Here is a 20,307-nt window from a genome sequence, read left to right as displayed (position 1 = left end):
TGACGTGAGGGATGCCGCTCTGGTCTGGTCTTAGGGTCTTCATGCTTGGGCTCATCCCCACACATGATAATGTCTGCTGTGCTATCACTAACCGTAACCAGAGTTCCCGAAACCTGCTTTCCACATATATGATGAAGGCTCAGCTTCAACTTGTCCCTGTTCCAGATCCACCGTGACGATGTGAAGTCTCATGGAAGGCTCCCAAGAATCAACAATCACTTTCTCATAGTTATTTCCCAACTACCATATCTAAGCCCCTTGGGCCACTTTCTTCTGTGACCCAAATAAGTACTTACAGACGGTGACTTTGTCTAGAAGTCTTCTCCTTGCTGTCATTCTGCCAGAACAAAGATTTCAGCTAGGACAAGTCCGCCCTCTAGGGGACACATGGAGATGTCTGGAGATTTTTTTTTTTTATTTCCAGTACCTGGAAGGGCCCTTCTGCCACATCTGGAAAGTCCATGATGGAGGCCCGGAGTGCTGCTCAGCCCCTGCCTTGAATAGGCAAGAAAACCATATAGAATTATCATGTCCACGCTCTCTGTGTGCAGAGGAGGAGAAATCCTGAGACAGAGATGGAAGCTGCTTCTGTTACACAATCCTGGCTCCTGAACACCTTATACAAACATTATCACTTCTCTTCCCCCCAGGGAAATGATCATGATGATTCCCAGTACGGACTCACAGCGATAGCAGTAATAACAAAATGTAGTTGCATAAAAATTGAATATCAGGAATGGATTTTAAGTCTACATCCATCATCAAAGGTCAACTATGTTTCTAGCCCAGAGTCAGTGAGCAAATGACTTCCCGATCCTTGGCAAGGTTCTCTTCATTGTATCTTTCTGTTGACCATGGGACGTACACAGTCACATGACCTGTACTTGCTACTAATAACAAGAAACCAGACCTGAGTACTCTTGCTCCACATGTCCTTCTGGGATGAGTGGGGTGTCATAGCATTTACCCTGGAGGAAGGAGAACACTCCGTGTCGTTTCTGCTGCTTCCTCTCTGATGCACACATTCTGGTGCTTCAGGATGACGAATCTGAAGAGTTTCTGGTTCCTGCCTTCAGGGCAGGTGTTCATGGTCTACCTCCATAGAGTCTGTAGGGGTCTCCGGGTGTCTCCTCTGCTGCACGTGGCAACATCTTGGAATAGATCATATCCAAAATCCTTACCAAAGAAGAGCAAAACAGCGCACAGTCCTGCTGCCTGCTGGAGATCCCACTGAGGTTCACTTGCGCTTCTGTCTCTGGTTTATTCCTACTCACCCAGTCTTCCTGTCAATCCAAGGGTCAGCACAGTCCACACAAGATTCTGCAGGAGGCCTTTTGTGACTACAAGAGGCTAGTACCATGTTTACCCCCGTCCAGTGTGAAGCCAGGACTTGGCAACACTGCCGGGGAAGGTCTTGGATGTTAACTCTGGTTCCTGGCTACCTGGAAGAAGGGGCTAGTACTCTTGCTGCATCCTTCCTGTTCCTGTAAGGGTCTGTGGAATGTTCTCAGCTCTCCACACTGGCTGCCATCAGTGTGTTTAGCCTTGTGGTTACATGGCCCCCTTTCCTGTGAGAGGGCTGAACCCACAGTGGACAAACTTTCCCTCTAGTGTGGGTGCTGGGATCTCTTGGATGTTGAGAACTTGTGGACAGCTATAATTGATGATGTTACGTTATCAACTAAGTCATACATCAGCTATTTTCCTACACGTTTGAGTCCTGGCCTGCTTCCTTCTCTCCTTTTCCCTAGAAAATGTCCCTGATTTCCAATGCAGGTTTCAAGTGTGGCTCTGAAGATATTTCTTGCCATTGAATCTACCATCTTTTCCTCAAATTTACTCTTAAAATATTTTTAAATACTATCATTTGTTTCTTAATGTTGTACATGACTGCTATGAGCTTTTGGGACCTGGACTCTTGGTGACTGTGTGTACTTTTGCATGTGGAGGCATGAAGGCTAACCTCAGGTTTTCTGGATGTTGACCTTTGATTAGATTAGATTAAACTTTGGCCATTAAGCATTAGAATCTATGTCAGTCATTTATTACCTACTTGGGCTGGACAAAACGGGCTGTTCTTTACCCAGAATGTTCTGGGTGATGATAGGGTTGGCCTATAGTTTTCCATGAGACCCAAAAGGGCCTTCTCTAAACTCAGTTCTCAGAGGCTCTCTGTTTGAGGGAGACAACTCCCACCACTACTGAGCCTCACACCTGAACACTACCTCATCCAGCTTCTCCTGTGAGCCTCACACCTGGTCACTACCTCATCCAGCTTCTCCTATGAGCCTCACACCTGGTCACTGCCTCATCCAGCTTCTCCTGTGAGCCTCACACCTGGTCACTACCTCATCCAGCTTCTCCTGTGAGCCTCACACCTGGTCATTACCTCATCCAGCTTCTCCTGTGAGCCTCACACCTGGTCACTACCTCATCCAGCTTCTCCTGTGAGCCTCACACCTGGTCACTACCTCATCCAGCTTCTCCTATGAACCTCACACCTGGTTACTACCTCATCCAGCTTCTCCTGTGAGCCTCACACCTGGTCACTACCTCATCCAGCTTCTCCTGTGAGCCTCACACCTGGTCACTACCTCATCCAGCTTCTCCTGTGAGCCTCACACCTGGTCACTACCTCATCCAGCTTCTCCTATGAACCTCACACCTGGTTACTACCTCATCCAGCTTCTCCTGTGACCCTCACACCTGAGCACTACCTCATCCAGCTTCTCCTGTGATCCTCACACCTGGTCACTACCTCATCCAGCTTCTCACACCTGATCACTGCCTCATCCCATAGCTGACGAGTTTTCCTGAAGATCCAGCTAAGATTCTTTTTGCTTATCTAAACCTGAGCTTGGGCCACAACCTCCTGACTGTGCCTTCTTTAAAGGTGAACTCCCTTCCTCTCTTCGCATCATTTTCATGGACACCTCTTCAATAAATTATATACAAGAAAATTTCCCCAATACAACTGCAATAAGTAGACCAGGTCCTGAGTCCACAGAGCACACTTTTCTTGACTGTAATTACAATTCTTCATTCCCTAAAGAACTGCAGCAATGTAAGCTTCGTATAAGGAGCTTTAAATTATTACTGCACACTGAATGGTTATAAATCTAAATAAGGACCAAATGTGAAATATTAATGAATAGCTGTGCATTTTGTCCAAGTCACTGGAGAAAACCAAATAGACTCATGGACTGGACATTTGAGATTTGGGTGTGTAAGGCTTAGGAGATGGCTCAGTCAATATAGTGCAAGCATGAGATCCAGTCCCAGAACGGCATAAGGAAGCCAGAGGATGCAAAGACAGGTCAGTCTCAGGGGCTTCTTGTCCAACCAGCCTTACTTATTTGGTGAGTTCCAGGCCAATGACAGGCCTGTCTCTAAAACTAAGGTGGACTTCACCTGAGAAGCAACTGAGGTTACCCATCTAGCCTCCACATGCTTAAGTACACACATGCATGTACACATGCGCAAGTACACACATGTCCAAACATAGTTCCTGCCCTGACACTAAACGAGAAGACCACAATCTAGCACATTTGTTCATTTCTAGGACATTTCAAAATCATCAAAGTGAGAATAAGCTAGAACACCATTCTAGATATATGGCCTTTGTCCTAAACCTGAAGTTAGAATGCTGGTCACATGACATATCTATGGGCTAGCTGGTGTTAGAACACAGGTCACATGACATGTCTCCGGGCTAGCTGGTGTTAGAACACAGGTCACATGACGTGTCTATGGGCTAGCTGGTGTTAGAACACTGGTCACATGACGTGTCTATGGGCTAGCTGGTGTTAGAACACTGGTCACATGACATGTCTCCGGGCTAGCTGGTGTTAGAACACTGGTCACATGACATGTCTCTGGGCTAGCTGGGGTTAGAACACTGGTCACATGACATGTCTCCGGGCTAGCTGGCATTAGAACAGCCACTACAGCTCTCTTCTGCTCTGTGACTTGATGCTAGCTGATTTTCTGGTCCTGTCGTGGTATGCTGAAGTAGGAGAGGAGCTGGAAATGAAGAGGTGAAACAGAGACTGTTGCTTTTTACTCCAAGTTCCTGATATAGGCTGTGTGGAAAAATGAGCAACCGGAGACCCAAACCACAAGGAGATCTTCTGCCTTTACCAGCTATTGTGAACAGTTTGAACACCCAGCCTTGTCTCTAGTAAAATTATAGCAGCAGTACAGGGCCTAGGAATCTGGAGTTTGGGTCACTCAGATTTCCAGCAACACCGGGGCTCTCATCCCTCTCTGAAAGAAGCCACACTGTGGAATTTTCTGCTACTCAAGATCAAAGGAGGCAAATATTTCTGGTACTACTAACTGGAGAATTTCAGAGTGATGGAGTTCTGCTTTTCCTCGCCTCGTGGATGTTCCTCCGTCACAGCGGCGATACTCCAGTTTGCTCGACGCTGTGATAGCGCTTATGCAGTCTGATCCCCAGGCTGGAATCCCATAATTCTAGGAGGCTGAGTTAAGACTTCAGGATATAGAGACACAGAGAGACCAAATTCAAAAGAAGAAGGAAGTGAATGGTAGACAGGAAGATACGGAGGTCACTCTGCTAGAAACAAGACATCAGAATTCCAGTGTCACGGTGCCTGTGGATGCCACCAGGCACTCCAAAGAGAGTATTGGTGTCATGTTTCACCTGCAGTGCCTTAAAAGCCCAAAGTGTTCTTGAATGAGAAGTGGCTGTCAGCAAAACTGCGAATGAGGAAGTCAAAGCAGAAGCTCTTATGTCTAATATATGTGTTCCATGTAGCTGGAGATCTGGGCTTTAGTCACTAACACCACAGAAAGGTGCCTTCCAGCTCCATGATGGAGAGCCAAGTGTTGAGATCCTTCAGTATTTATTACTCCAGGGGGAAACCCAAGGCCCTTTCAAATTCATCTCCTGGTGCTTTAACTAAAGCGAGCAAGCACCGCCATTGCCATGCTCTCCCGGCAGCCAGTCTGGGCTCTGAGTTCCCAGCTTGTCCACCCTGACCTGTGTACTGAGGCTCAATCCCCTATTGAGTGGGGTTCAGAGTCTGGAAATTAAGTAGCTGATTTAGACCACAGGCAGAAATGACATTCATGGTTTTCAGAAATAGTTTTCTTTAAAAAAATAAAGTAAAATTACATTTAGAGTTCATGAGGGAAAGCATGATAAATTTGGAACAAATGACTCTTGGTTATTAAAGACAACCGCTATACAAGTGTCGACCATCCAGAGGTGCTTAGGGCACTGCCATGCTTAGGACGTGAGGATTCTATTTTCTTGTTTTGTGAGGAAGGTTCTCCCTGGCTGGTTTGGAGCTCACTATGTGAACCAGACTCGCCCCAGACTTGTGGTTATCCCCCTGTCTCAACCTCCTGAGAGCTGAGGTGATATTTTGCCTCTGAAACATGTCAGCAAGTGCTAAGCGAGCTTGAAGCCGTCGTGAAAGGCAGCACTGCCCACTCTGTCCTGTTGATTCTCGGGAACCTGAGACTAAATGACAGTATATAGCCATGGTGGGGTAATGCAGGCGGGATCCAAACTTCCTATGTGAACTGAACTGTGGCCAGCATCCTACTGGTAAGAGACTGGCCTTCCGTGAACTTACAGTTCTGCAGGCAAATAAGGAAGCAATGGTCTTGAAAAATTTGTAGGGTAGGTTCAGGAAGACAAGGAGGGTAAAAGCAGGGTGCAGACTAGAAAGGCTAGCATGCGACCCTGAGCTGGCTGGGCACAGAAGGCAGACATGTCATAAAAAATGGCATTTACCCAGATATGTGCTTTACGTTATGAGACATTCAGTGAATATAATATTGCTTATATATCACTCATTCATATCATTTCTCTGCAGAACGTCCTCTGGAGATTCAAGTTTTCTCAGCTTAAGGGATCTTCAGACGATGGGAAAACTCGAGTAAAGCTGCTGTTTCAGAATCCAGACACCAAACAGATCGAGACAAAGGTAAAACTTGTACATTCTGTACTCAGAGACAAGTAGAGAGAGGGGTCAGCTGGTAAGGAGGCATGAGAAGGAAACAAACTCATCCTAAACCTGGAAGTCAACTCAGCAAACCTAGGACTAATATTTTTCCACTGAGAGTTTGTGTCCTGAAATGGTGACAGATGACACAAAGTATTTAATTCTATCAAAACCTACACATTGCTTAGTAAATAGTAGCAAGGAGTCGGTACTTTAAAATGTTCTAGAAGCCAAAATCTAATAGAAGAGTTTTCCAAACTGCATTGTCTGATGGAATGCCTATAGAAACAATATAAGAAAAAGTCCCCTATCCCTTTCTTTCTTTTCTCTCTCTCTTTTTATTAAGAATTTTTAAATACAATCTTTTCTCATTTTACATAGCTATCTCTGTTCCCACTTCCTCCCCTCCACCTGCCCCACCCTTCACCATACCCCATCACCATCCAGTCCTCAGAAAGGTTAAGGCTTCCCATGGGGAGTCAACATAGTCTGACCAAGGCCTTCCTTCCCTATATCTAAGCTGAGCAAGGTATCCCTTCAAAGAGAATGTTCTCCCAGACACCAGTTTAAGCACTAGGGATAAATCCTGGTCCCACTGCCAGTGGTCCCACAGACTGTTTAAGCCTCCCAACTGTCTCCCACATTCAGAAGGTCTACTTCGGTCTCATGCAGGTTTCCCATCTGTTAGTCCAGAGTCAGTGAGCTCCCACTTGCTCAGGTCAGCTATTTCTGTGGATTTCCCCTTATGGTCTGCCCTTCCCCAATAATCAGATTGATCACTGCCTTAATTGTTATCATAGAGCCTTCATCCAGTAACTGGTGGAAGCAGATGCAGAGATCTACAGCGGAGCACTGAGCCAAACTCCTGGAGTCCATCAAAGAGAGGAAGCAGTGGTGTTATGAGCAAAAGGGTCAAGACCATAATAGGGAAACCCAGAATTGCTTTCTAAGTAGAAGAGAAATTATGCAGAATTGCTTGACACTTTTATGGATAGAATTGGCCAAGGCTGGTGGGATATATACTTACTGGGTAGTCTGTGGACACTTTCGGATATACAGCCCTGAAGGGAAGTAGGAAGCTGTGGGCTCCTGAGATGGGACATGCAGGCTCTAGGTTCTGAGTGTAGGCAGATGGGCTGTGGAGTCCTGAGGTGAAGGCAGACTATGGAGGTTTGAGGTGATAAGCTGAGGGAGACAGATTGTGGAACCTTGAGTTTGGGAAGGAAGTGTGGAGCCTTGAGCTGGCAGAAGGGTGTGAAACTGTGGGGGTGGGGCAAACTGTGAAGCTCTGGGTCACGACAGGCTGCAGACTCTTGTGAAGTTAGAAGTTGGGCTGGAGAGATGGCTCAGTGGTGAAGAGCATTGCCTGCTCTTCCAAAGGTCCTGAGTTCAATTCCCAGCAATCACATGGTAGCTCACAACCATCTGGTGCCCTCTTCTGGCCTGCAGACATACACACAGACAGAATATTGTATACATAATAAATAAATATTTAAAAAAAAAGAAGTTGGGGAGATGAGACTGTCGGCACACTGCATCCTGCCGCTCCACGATGAGCTATGTTCTGTGGTCTGAGAGGGAATGACTGAGTAGAGATCAATTCGCAATGCATGCAAGTCAGGATTTCTGCTTACCCCAGGTCTGTGCGTTGATGGGGCACCCACGGCTGGGAGGGACCTGCCACCCTTCCCCACATGGGTCCTGTCACTCTCACTTCTCCAGTCTGGGAGTCACAGAGCCCTGAGGATTTGAGCTCAAAATATGCTTAAGGCACTGCTGTTCCCTGGAGCACAAGCTGAAGGAACAGCATGTGCTTGCCTGGTGTCTGAGATGCCCCTTAGCAGCAGGTACAGTGTCAGCTAAAGGTGTTGAGAGAGGGGTGGCTGTATCAGTGTGAGATGAATTTGAATTGGTGTGTAGCAATTTGAAATGAAGTTAACTTCCCCGTGGCCTTTAGATTATATGGGTTTCCATCCTAGTGGGTATAAATGAGAAAGATCTAAGGTTTACATAGGTTATAAAAATGAATACTGGATCAATAATGCTAAAATTTAAACATTCTGTGAGGCTCTTTTTAAGAAAAAAAATGAGAAATATACACTCATAGAAATGTTTGGGAGGTGTGTGGATACATCTCAACAAAATCAAGTGCACAAACTTGCAGCCCAACCCTGATGTTTCCCAGATCTCAGACTACCAGGGCTTCTCTTGGGACCCAAGCAGGGAATAGGCAGAAAAAGGCTGAGGCTTTAACTGAAGTGAAGCAAGAGCCAGGGGCACCTCCTGGGCTTTGGAGGTTTCTGCAGGTACAGACCAGAGCTCACGGGGATGATGCTCACATAGCCCGCTCAGCTCAGAAATAATTTCCCTAGCTGCATCTGCTAGAGCCTATGAAACAGCAAAACAAGTTAGACCCCTAGGTATTCTTGGAATTAGCACACAGCCACAATTCATTCTCTCTCTCATGCAGTTCATGTATGTGTGTTTACATAGGTGTGTGTACGTGTGCACGTGGGTGTACATACATGTGTATGTTCTGTGTGTAAAGGCCAAAGGTCAATGCTTGATATCTTTCTCAGTTTCTCTCCGCTTTATTTTTTAAGATGAGGACTCTCTGGACTGGAGCTCACTAATCCGGCTATGCTGGCAGGCAGTGGGCTCTGAGAATCTACCTGTCTCCCCCTGTCCAGTGCTAGGTGGCTCATGCTGGCTCCACGCAGTTGCTGAGTGTCTTCATTCAGGTCTTCTTGCTTGCTTAGCACTTTGCCAACTGAGGCGCCTCTCCCACTTCTAAGGCCTTCGTAAGTGAAGTATTTGCTTTCCCCGGAGGTCTCTTCAACTGACTAGTTATGTGACTTACAGTGAGATTATGAGGAAACACAGCACAGGATAGTGGTGGAAGAAAAGCCCCACCCCGCAGCTAGCGCCTGCTGTGTTGTGACCCTCTGTCCTAGCTTTGTTTGGGGGAGCATTGGCTATATTTAAATTTCTTATGTTTTCCTCTGCATTTGAGGCTGAGCTTCTCAGAGGAGGTTAGATGGGTTATTCTGCAGCATGAGGTCCCCTGCACGTGTGTTTAATAAGTATGTTTTAAATTAATATATTAACACTGAAAGAAAGAGAAACTTAGTACACAAAGTACTGTCGGTTGTTGGGCTTGGTGGCACATGCCTGTGCTCCCAGAGGTTGGGAGGTAGAGATAGGAGGATCATGGGTTGGAAGTCATTTTTGACTATGTACAAATTCAAGGCCACCCTGGAAAAAATAAGATCCTGGCTCAAGGAAGAGAGATGCTGGGGGAGGAGAAGAGAGGAGGAGGAGAAGGAGGAGAGGAAATGAAAGGGAGGGTTGCCAGAGTTTTACAGGTTTCTCAGGAGGAAACACTTCCCATGATGCAATTGAAAGCCTTTCTCCACTGCAGCCAGTGAGCTCTTCTTACTCTTAATATCCCCATCTGTATCCCTGCAACAAAGCACAGTTTAATGAAGAATAATTTTGTCTTTGGGAGAAACAATTGTGATTAATTTTCACCCTCTAAGAGCGATTCCTGTATCATCAGGAAGTCAGTGAAGCCTATCAGATGCAGTGAGGAAGACCGGGCATAGGCAACTCTGAGCTGAGAGCAGCAGGCAGCAGACAGAACTGCCGTTCTGCCTTCCAGCAGAGCCCAATGCCAGGCATGCGCTGACGCTGTTGCTGAGTTAGTAACAATGAAAAACCCTCTGGGAAGCCAGAAGGAGCAAAGAGGGGCGGACGACCCAACCGAACCATGGACAGGTTGGAACATAGTCCATGAGCTGGAATCAGGAAGAGCTGAATGTGCCGTCTGCAGCAGGATGAGTGGAGACCTCTATGGTCTATTAGAGTAGAGACTCTGAGATCCAGTGCCCCTCGGGTACAGCGCCCAGTCCCCAGTGTTCCCAGTCTGGCTTGCTCACACAGCTTAGCCATCCACCACACAATATCACGTGGCTTCCTATAGCTCTGTTTTGTTTTGAGTACGCCCTGTCTGTTGTGGAATTAGAATCACTGCATCCTGTCTGTCCATGGAATTAGAATTATCATATTAACAGAAACACGTAGCTAAATGTGATCTCTAAGCAAGTGTGCAAGTCTTCTTCCACTAGGAAGACACCGGAAGAGGTGACAGGATACATTTGCCCCATCTAAGACGTCACCAATGGGGGTTTCGGGGGCACACTGTGGATGTTCATAGCTCAAGCTAACTGAACAAGTGGCTCATGCAGCAAGGTAGCAAGCAGCTGCGGAACCTGTTCCCAAAGCAATCCATGAGTCTTCTGCCCATGAACTATAAGGAGGAAGAAAAAAGGCCAAATCAGGAAACGCTTGGCATAATTAGACACTAGGAAGAGGTTTGAGATGCTTTTCTAAAGCGAGGCACCAGAGGACACCAGGTATGTGCCAGCATGAAGCTGGATTTGAGGACTGCTTGGTTCACAGTCCTGGGAGCTTCAAGTCCTAGGTCCAGTCAGATCTGGCCTCTGGTATCTGAGGCTTCCTGGTTCACAAATACCACCTTCTCTGTGACCTTAGTGGAAGGTTTTTTTAAACAAGAACAAAAATCCCATCATGTGGTCCCCATCCATGTGACCCCCACCATCTCCTACATGTTCATCTATCACAGCGGTCTAGGTTGTGACATGAACTGGAGGTGAGCACAGAATCTCAGATGAGCTCTGTTTTCTTCTGCCTGTCTTCCCTACTCAGCAAGGCATGGCCAAGTGGGATTCTCATCACCATGCCTGATGGATAAGGAAGGTGAAGAAACAAGCCGACTGATGGCCCACTAGAGACTACAAGGCTTCTTTTTGGTCATGCCATTTAGAGCTAGTTGACATCCTGCTGAAAATCACGACTGGAGCCAAGGTCCAGAGGCCTTGAACACACACACACACACACATACACACACACACACACACACACACACACACACACACGCGCCTGGTTCTTGACATGGACATCATTTTCCAAGGCAGAAGCCTATGCTGTGGGCAAGCATAGGGTGAGCTCGTAACCATCACCTTCAGTTAAACTCAGTAGGACACACATACAGTGTGCGTCAGGGCCAGCACACCCCATCCTTTGGAAATGATTCTTTTTTTAAAATCAAAAATGAGCTATGAGCTTTTTGGAGGTAATGATAAATCATGCTGTCTGTTTAAAATTTAATTTTTAATCAAAATTTAAAGAATTTACTAGTGACAAGGAAAAGCTACCCAGCTAGATTATCAGAAATCTCTGAGAGTTCCCTTAGTCATGTTCTTATGTCCAGGGTCCCTTCTATAGGACAGATACCACTCTCTGTGTACCAGTCCGGTTTGGGGAGAGGCAGAGAACCCCCATCACTGGAAGTGAGTGTAAGCTGAAGCATCACAGAGATGAGGCTCCACCTGGAAATAGGCACTATCTAGAAAGTTAATTGAGTTCCTGGGAACTTTTTCAAAGGATTGATCTCCACGTACAAAGACCACCCTGTCCCCATGGACAAACAACACATGCGTGTGTTGGACACCCAGAAGCGTGGCTGGCCTCGCTGCACCTGCAGGCATGTGCTGTAGACTCACTTTATCTGTATCCAAGGAAACCGCCTAGATTATACCTTCTACTCCTCGTCCACTTTATTAACCATTTTTCTTCTAATTATAGTTTATTAAATAACAGATTGTACAAGCAGAGACAGCTGGACCCAATTTCCATCCCTGTGTTGGAATGCCAGTGGCTCTCATTGATCGCTGGCCCTGGAGATGAGTGAGGGCTGAAGATTTGGGTTCAGAGAAGCCTCATCCATGTTAGTGGTAGAACGAAAAGTCAATCTGAGCACTATGTTTTTAAAGGAGAAACAGACGCATATGTGCTGGTATGCCTTCCTCCCCCCAAAAAAGGGGGGGTGGAGGTTATCACCCTGCTGTCCTCACTAGGATAGGAAAGAAAGATAGGGGCTGTACCGAGCAGCCTTACAGAGGTTAATGATGTACCAGGGGCAAAGGACATACTGGGGCGTGAGCAAGTGCCGATTTCTTGCATTTGTAAACTATTTGAACTTCCCAATAACCCGAAGGTATCTTTCCAGTGCATCTTTATCAATATTTTACCCTTCAGCATTAAATTAAAAATGAGAGATGTTCTATACTGTCCTTCAAGATATTGACCTTGGTTGAATAAAATGGGCAAGAGTTATTTATCTTTGTCAGAACTTGGAAATTTCCAAATAAAATATTTACCAGCACAGAAAAAAATTGTGAAACTGCGGGCACTCTTCCTCCCCAGCTTTCGCGCTCTCAGTATGTGTCTGAGTTATTCTGGATCCCCTGTGAACTGCAAAAACTGAATTAGTTAAAAACAGCCTTGCCAACGGTTGTCATTCATCTTAAAATGTGTGGAAACAGCAAAAGTGATGGAGCCAGGGTCATTGGTAGAAATCAGTTTGTTTGACTATTTAACATCCTGCCATGGTCAATAAAATACATTAATTTGTAATTCTGTTATTAGCTAATGGAGAAAGATTAAGAATGTGAGCCAGAGGGGCTGGAGAGATAGCTTGGTGGTTAAAAACACAAACTGCTCTTGTAGAGGACCCAAGTTCAATTTAAAGAACCTATGCTCTGTAGCTTGCAATGCCTATAACTCAACTCTAGGGAATCCGTTTCCCTGTTTGGGCCACTAAAGGTATCTGTAGCCACATGTACATACCCCAGCATAAACATATAAAACATACAACAATACACAATAAAAATAAACATCCTTTTAGAAAAGGATGTGACCAGGGAAAGTCTAGAAGACATAGATACAGAGCCAACATTGAAGGTGACAGCAAATATTTTAAAACTAGGTGTTAGGATTCCTGACAAATGAACACTTGGTTTTAAAATATTTGTGATAGTTTGAATCTATGCCCATATATGTGAGTGCTTCCTTCTGGAAGATACCCTGTGACAGTGATGAGAAGTAACTAATTTAAAACTGAAACCTTTGTACCTGTGTTTCCTCCTGTGCATGCATACAAGTATTTCTATACAACTTTATGATAAACTTAAATTTATTTTGTTTAAGGGAAGCACTTTATGACTTCTTATTGTCATATCTGAATTGCCAATTTCCACCATTCTTCTACTTTCTCGTCACCATTACATAATGATAAGAGTCACTGTGGTACCAAGATAGTTGATCTGATAACAGATGATTCCTAAATGACTAGCAGCAGGCAGTGTAGCCAGTGTGTAGACACTAGAGAGAGAGATGTCTCACATCCCAGCTAGGACAGAGGAAACAGTGTATGGCTCCATCCAGCTACACAGATCAGTGGGCAACTTAAAACTTACCAATTGTTCACTTCTGGAAATCTCTAGTATTTTTATATTGCAGTGAACCACATGCAGCTAAGACTCAGAAAGTAAAACCAAAGACAGTCTACCCAAGCTGAGGCAAGTAAATTCCAAACGCAGTGAGAAGAGGAGACTCATTCAAGGAGAGTGGTTTGTTCTTACACTCTCTATTAGTTCCTCCAACTCCAGTCTGTGCCTTGAGCTGATCTTCCCTTCTTTTCCTGCTCCTTCCTCCCACTCTCTGTGTCTCTGTCTCTCTGTGTCTCTGTCTGTTTCTCTGTCTCTGTGTGTATCTCTCTGTCTCTCTGTGTCTCTCTGTCTCTGACTCTCTGTGTCTCTGTTTCTCTGTCTCTGTGTGTATCTGTCTCTCTCTGTGCATCTCTGTCTCTCTGTCCCTGTCTCTGTGTCTGTCTCTATCTTCTATCTATCTATCTATCTATCTATCTATCTATCTATCTATCTATCTATCTATCTATCTATCTATCTATCTTCCACTGGTTATCTCATCATTTCTGGAGCACACCCCTTTCAGTGCAGTCCTGGTGCCTTTGGGGGTCTCTCAGCTGGGTTGTGTCAACAACACCAACCCCATCCCTGTGCATATCTGCCCTCTCCAAGTTGACTTCCTTCCTTTCTAGGTCTTGCTCATGCCCTCATCGTTTCTCGTGGACACTTGTCCTTTCCTGAAGGGAATTCCTATCCCTAAGCCTTCCCTTCTGTCTCCAGTGCCCTTGCCCTACAGACACGGTTCTGTCTTTCTCCTAAACACCCTCCATCCACAGCTTCCTGTGCTTCCTGGAGGGTTGTCCTTAGAGTGGTGTTTGTGGTTCTGTGCTATGAGCTTAGGGACATCCAGTACCTACTCAGCACGTTTTCTCCCTAATGCTACCCATACACAGACCCACAGTTACCACCTGCTTTTGGTCCTTAGTTCCTGTCTTTTTCTGGAATGCCTCCATCCATACCCTTGCCCAAATGCAGAATTGTTTGTTCAAGGATTGATATGCATGGGAACGTACCATCAAAATCACCTCCTCCATTCCTCCATTCCTCGGCACCTTTGCAGGGTTACTGGCCCTGTTCCCTATTCCTCCCATTTGATGGCATCTGAGTGTCCCTTCAACAGCACATCCAGTCCTCAGGGTATTTCCAGGACAGGGACAGCCAGAGAGTGAGGAGGTTGAGTAAAGCTGAAACTCTGCCCTTGGGACACTCGCAGGAGTCCTGGAGATGCAGGGTTGCTTGTGGTATCTCCCATTTTCAGACAGCTTGTAATGTTGACACTACAGTGCCAAATTCTTAAAACTCTATCAGGGACAGCACAGAAGCCCATGGGGCTTCTTGGATCCCTGACACAAGTGACATTTCTGCAACTAATTGCCCCTGTCACTTTGGAAGATTGCTTTAAAACTCCATTTCCTCATTTGAAAACTGGAAATGGTAGGCTCCGACTTTTATCTCATTTTACATTGTAGCTTTGAGGCTGATTATTTTATTATGCTGACAAAGAAATAATATCCATGTCATACTGATGTTGCTCTAGTGACGGTCCTCTGTTCTCTGCCATCTTAGTTAATCGCACAGGGATGCTGAGGATGGTGTGGGGTCACGGTTTCACTAGCAGGGATAACAGTCTCCTGGCTGCCCAGCTCAACCATGCGCTATATTTAGTCAGAACCACACCAGAGTCATTGAGCAAATTTGCAGACAATGTGGTAAGTCATTTATATTTTAAAGACAATCATGGTAAGATTCTTGACACCAGAGCAAGAAACCAAAGTCAGAAACGTTGGGAGCAACTGACAGTGTCCCACTGCACGCCTGCACAGCCAGCCAATGGAGGAATCAGAGTCTGAATTCCAAGGTGACATCTCTGTGTCAGAGACATTAGCCACCAACTCAGCTCCAGCCTGTCCTGGCACAGGTAAGCAGGCACAAGTCATCAGTTAGGGCTTCTTTTCAGATTCGCCTTCTTCACCTTGGAAACTGAACAATACTGAAGAGTGGGCTGCTCTGACAACGAGCTATGGTTAAATGCAGAAGTACCTTTATTTAAAACAGTATAATACATCACACCCCACCAAGAATCAGGAGGTTTTAGTCTAATCTTGGCTTCTCATGGCTGCATTGCACTGGTGGTCAGTGGTCATCTGGAGGCCCCATTTTTACAATGTTAAGTATGTTTGAAAAGTACTTATGTCACTCCTGGAGAAGACAGCCTCGCTGATGTGGGAAGGGGCAACAACAGTCTATAGTTACAGATATTATCTGGCTTTCCCTGCTTTTCTCCAAACTTGTTTTTTTTTTTAAGAGAAAAAAGAAGTATCTTTATCATATATACCTTAGGCTTGTCAGACAAATTTGGAGGAGGTTGCTATATCCCTGCTGTCCGACTTCCTATTCGAGTGTACAGATTCTCTTCCTCCGCAGGTAGAAGGTGGCAGCCTGCCACCACCTGTGACACAGTTTGAGGGCCAGCAGGGAGAGGCAGTCACAGAGATAGCTCGGGGATCACCCTGATGTCGTATTCAACAGAAGCCAAACACGGCTTTGGCTAACAACACTACAAAGGTGCAATTCGGGATGGCCCTGCTGGCAGCATCTGCTTAGGATCTAAGCAGAGCGGCGGGTATCATGATTGTCCCTTGGCTGAACCAAGGGTGTTCTGTGACATGTTCAGATTCTATATTTGGATCAACACTGACTCCTGTTCCAGAAGCTTACACTTGATTCCTGGATAGGAACGCTCTTGACTGAGATTTCGCATGGAGCCACTCTCTTGTGATAGCCTTCTCAAAATCTTTTGATGTGGCTTCAATTTACTATGCCAGAAAAATACCAAGTCTGCTTTGGGATCTGTGTCTCAATGCCAGTGGCCATCTGGCTGCTGCTTCCAGTGTGCCGTGCTGTTATTGAGTAAATTGTAGGAATTTGTAAAGCAATTTTCAGCTCCCATACATAAAGCCCAGCTGCTAGTGCGCACATGCTGTGGGCTTTGTGGCTCCGTCCTTCGCCTTGTCCCCTTGAGAAGGTGATAACTACCAGGAGGCAGGCACAGACTGAAAACAAGTTTTGCTAAGCTTGCAAGAATCTTGTGTTTGCTCTAGACTATTACTTGATCTTTCTTCTGGCGAAAAATCATAACAAATAAAAAATCCTGACCACCATCTCATGGTGTGTGGAGAACAAGTGGATTCTGCATGGTTGGCGTCGGGCAAAGGAACTTGGTAACTCATGGATCCTGCACCACTCAGAATGGCGGCACTGTGCAGCAAGTACAGGGCTTCACAGTGAAACAACCTTAGGAATATAAAGGGAACCCTAAGCGTCTTGTTAATTACTCAGACAAAAAAAAAAGAGATCAAAGTAACATATTCTTTCGTGGAGGTAGAATCAAAATTAAGCTTCACCTGCATGCAAAGGAGGCTCTTACATTGGCAGACAGAAAAGAGAACCTTTTGGTCACAGGTATAATGAGTAGAGGACAGCTTTCAAGTATAAGGGACCCCATCCCCATGTCCTTTCTGTCTCTGGCCAGGGATGACACCATGGGATTCATTTTCCAGCTGGTTCACTCTCTCCATGGGCCATCAGCCCAACTTCTTGGTTATTTCCAAGGGAAATCTCCTTACCTCTTTCTCGCATCACCCTCCCGTTTTTCTCTGGTTGCTTCAAGGTCCTGAGCCCCAGTATAGGAGCAGTTTCTAAAAGGAATGGAAAAGATAACAAGAGCAGCCTTTGGGTGGAGTCTTCTGTAAAGGAAGGTAGAGGATGGTTCCCCCCCCCCCGCCATTTGGAATCCTTGCTTTAGGGAGAGAAGTGCCTGAGTAAAACCCACAGAGGTTCAGTGGCAGTAGAAGGTCTTCAGCACCTGTGGAGAGCGTCCATCCTTCCTGTAGGGAAGGGGACTGACTTCCCATCCCAGAGGTGCTGCCTGGTCAGGCTTCAAGGAGCACAACTGGGGGGCTGTCCACCTGAAATGAAGAAGCTTAATCTGTGGTGTCGTCTCGGCAGATTAGACTATGATAGAATTTTGCTGAAACTGAATAAATAGGGTATCAGTACATGAAGTCATCTTAAGGGCATTGTGCTGTTCTTCACCACATTGGACCAATACAGAAGAGATAAAAAAGCATCAATGATGCGTTCAGAACGTCTTCTCTGCCTGTTGGATGGATAGCAGGTTGGGATGTATTTGTATTCCAAGATACTAAGATTAATTTTCCCAATAACATCATGACGTTTGAAGACTGTTCAACTTACATTGAGCCTTAAAAACTCATTGCCAACTTTGCTGGTTTGGGCTGGGGACTTCATTTGGGGAGGTATGTAAGGAAAGGAAATCCCAGAGACTAGTGGAAGGCTCCGAGGCTGGAGACTTGCATTTGATCCCGGATACCATGCTAGAGGGAGGGAGTTGGCTCCATAAACTTGTCCTCTGATCTCCATTGGTATTTGAAAGCTTTAAGGTGTAGAAGTAAGACCTAGGAGTTTGTTACTTTTCATATGCTCTATGGTGGTGATGTCCATAATCTCCTAAAGAACCTTGGTCTTGAGTATCATTTCTTCCTTTCATTGGCATGACAACTGGGTGAAGAGGAACCAAGGTCTCTCCAGATGTGTGCTACTCCCACAGCAGGGCTCTAGTTGTTCTTCCAAAAATATCCATTCCAAATCACACATGGGAGCGTGCACACATGCAACCAGGGTAAGCAAACAGCCAGCCCTACCGCCATGAAACCCTCATCCAGATGTCACTGTTAGCCCTGGCATTTCCAGCTTGTGGTGAAGACAGAAATCATAACTCTGATCTTCAGGTCTGCCTAAGACATAGTACAACTAAGGAAGAATTCAAATAGAGGGATTGCATGTCACCCTGTATGGAGATCAAGGAAACACCTCCTGCATCATCAGAGTATCAATACAAATGACAGTTTTTAATCTTATTTTTAAATATTTATTTACTTATTATGCATACAATATTCTGTCTGTGTGTATGTCTGCAGGCCAGAAGAGGGCACCAGACCTCATTCCAGATGGTTGTGAGCCACCATGTGGTTGCCGGGAATTGAACTCAGGACCTTTGGAAGAGCAGGCAATGCTCTTAACCACTGAGCCATCTCTCCAGCCCCCAGTTTTTAATCTTTTTAAATCTGTGTGGATCCTGCTATGCTGCCTTAATTTTAACATTGCCTGTTTCAATGTGTATTTGTGCTTATTTGGAGAAAGAGCCTTGGAATGGGCAAAGAGCTGAGTTTGCTAAAATGTTGCCACAGGGCATCTTCCCAGTGACCACAGTCCCATTTCATTTCTCCTCAGGAGCTGGAGTTCCAGGACTTGACGGCCGTCCTCCACTGTATCCACTCCTTTATTGCTGCCAAGGTGGCCTCTTTGGACCCTGGGTTCGTGGACAGCCAGAGTATGGCAAGGAGATACCTGTGCAACAGCTAAAATGAGTCCGGAGAGTGCTACAAGCAATTAAATTATTTTCTTAAGGAACCAATCTTTCCTGCACAATGTTGCAACTTTGTGTGGTTTTATAATGAGCCTATAGTTGTGATACCAATAAAGACATCACTAGTTTCACAGATGGGTCAGACTGTTGAATCTGACAAAGGGATACAACTCTGACCAGCCGCAGTGGTGATGGGAACTCAGGGTCCTCGGAAAGTGTCCCATCCAGCCTGTCTCAGACAGACAGTGATGTGACGCCACAGTCTACTGCTTGCGTTCGTGAAATACAAATTTTATTTTTGCAAAGAGCCTGATAGAAGAGTGAGAAGCCACCGCTTAGTCTTTCTTAGAAGGAACGGCTTCCCACAGGCAGGTTGGTTACTCTCCCTTTGCCCCAGGTGGGACTGGCTTTGGGTTGAGAAAGGCTTAGGGGATGAGGGAATTTGAATTATTTAGTTTTATATTAAATGCTTACATGTTTATTATGTAATTGAATTATATGTCATTTAAATGTGAATTCTATTTTTTCCTAATTAATCAAATACAGCACATGCTTTGGTTTTCTTGTCTTTCATATTGTTTATAACTTCTGATCTGGGACTTTTCTATTTTCTTATTAAAAACAATTTAATGGAGTGATTGAGTTTCCTTTCAGAAATTCAGGCTGTGGCTAGGAAAAGGTGTGACTGTGCTCTCATTTCTCAGGGCTTCTAGAAAAGGGTGCACATAAACCACGAGACTGTAGAGCACAGGAGCCTAAGGAAACACACGGGCTTGTGAGAAGCCGAGTGAAACACCACAGGGGTCTAGCTATCCTTCAGACCTGGAAGCAAGGAAGGTTTCAGCAACCAGCCACAGCCCCCTGACTGCCCTTCACCCATGTTTATCTGACATCTGGGAGGAACAAAAAAGTTTTAACTTATCAAATATTGTATTGTTTTTCTTGCTGAAATTACAACATCCTTACCCAATGTATATCCATCACATAACTAGAATATGTGTTATACTTGACACCCTCTGAACACTGTAGGTTCCTTTCAGACGCAAGTGGAAGTGGAGTTGTCCTCCCGTTCTGCTCGAAAAGTGGTTTTCATGGAGGACCAGACAGCATTGTCTATGTAGAGGTTGATTCTCATGTTCCTACTCAAGCTTCTGTTAGTATGCATGTCTACAGCAACAATAGTTAAGAGTTCTGTGAACATTCACTTGGGAAAAAGAATGATAAATTCCCTCTCTCCAAATCCTCTTTTGGGACATAATCTCTGAGTTGAATAGATTTTTTTTATTAAAAAAAAAGCCAAACTCATTCAAAATTAAAAAAGTGTTCTGGACTAGAATTGATGAAATGGGGAATATTTTTGATTTTGCTTTTACCAAAAAATCTCAATATCAAAAATGGACCTTACTGGATACCAGAGAAGCTCCCAGCATTTCCCCAGCAGATTATACCCTGAAGTATATTTTCACATTTGTGTGAACACACAGCTCTTTCTGAAAGACGCCCATTTTTCAAAAACAAGCAGACGCTCATT

General features: G+C 45.2%; 1 protein-coding gene across 4 annotated transcripts in view; it reads left to right on the top strand.

Annotated features, from left to right (window-relative positions):
- The window catches only part of Sntg2 (syntrophin gamma 2), a 199,956-nt gene extending 180,563 nt beyond the window's left edge, over nt 1-19,393 (top strand). For all 4 annotated transcript variants that reach the window (XM_075982096.1, XM_075982095.1, XM_075982097.1 and 1 more), the window contains 2 exons: nt 5,850-5,960; nt 18,641-19,393. In XM_075982096.1, coding sequence (XP_075838211.1) covers nt 5,850-5,960; nt 18,641-18,772 — 243 coding nt within the window. In that variant the 3' untranslated portion in view covers nt 18,773-19,393. The remainder of the gene's footprint in view (nt 1-5,849; nt 5,961-18,640) is intronic.
- Nucleotides 19,394-20,307: the final 914 nt, after the last annotated feature.

Source organism: Microtus pennsylvanicus, chromosome 8 (genome assembly GCF_037038515.1).
Source record: "Microtus pennsylvanicus isolate mMicPen1 chromosome 8, mMicPen1.hap1, whole genome shotgun sequence".
NCBI classification, from domain to species: domain Eukaryota; kingdom Metazoa; phylum Chordata; class Mammalia; order Rodentia; family Cricetidae; genus Microtus; species Microtus pennsylvanicus.
Note: the sequence above shows the minus strand (reverse complement) of the source record. Positions and strands in the feature narration are given on the sequence as shown.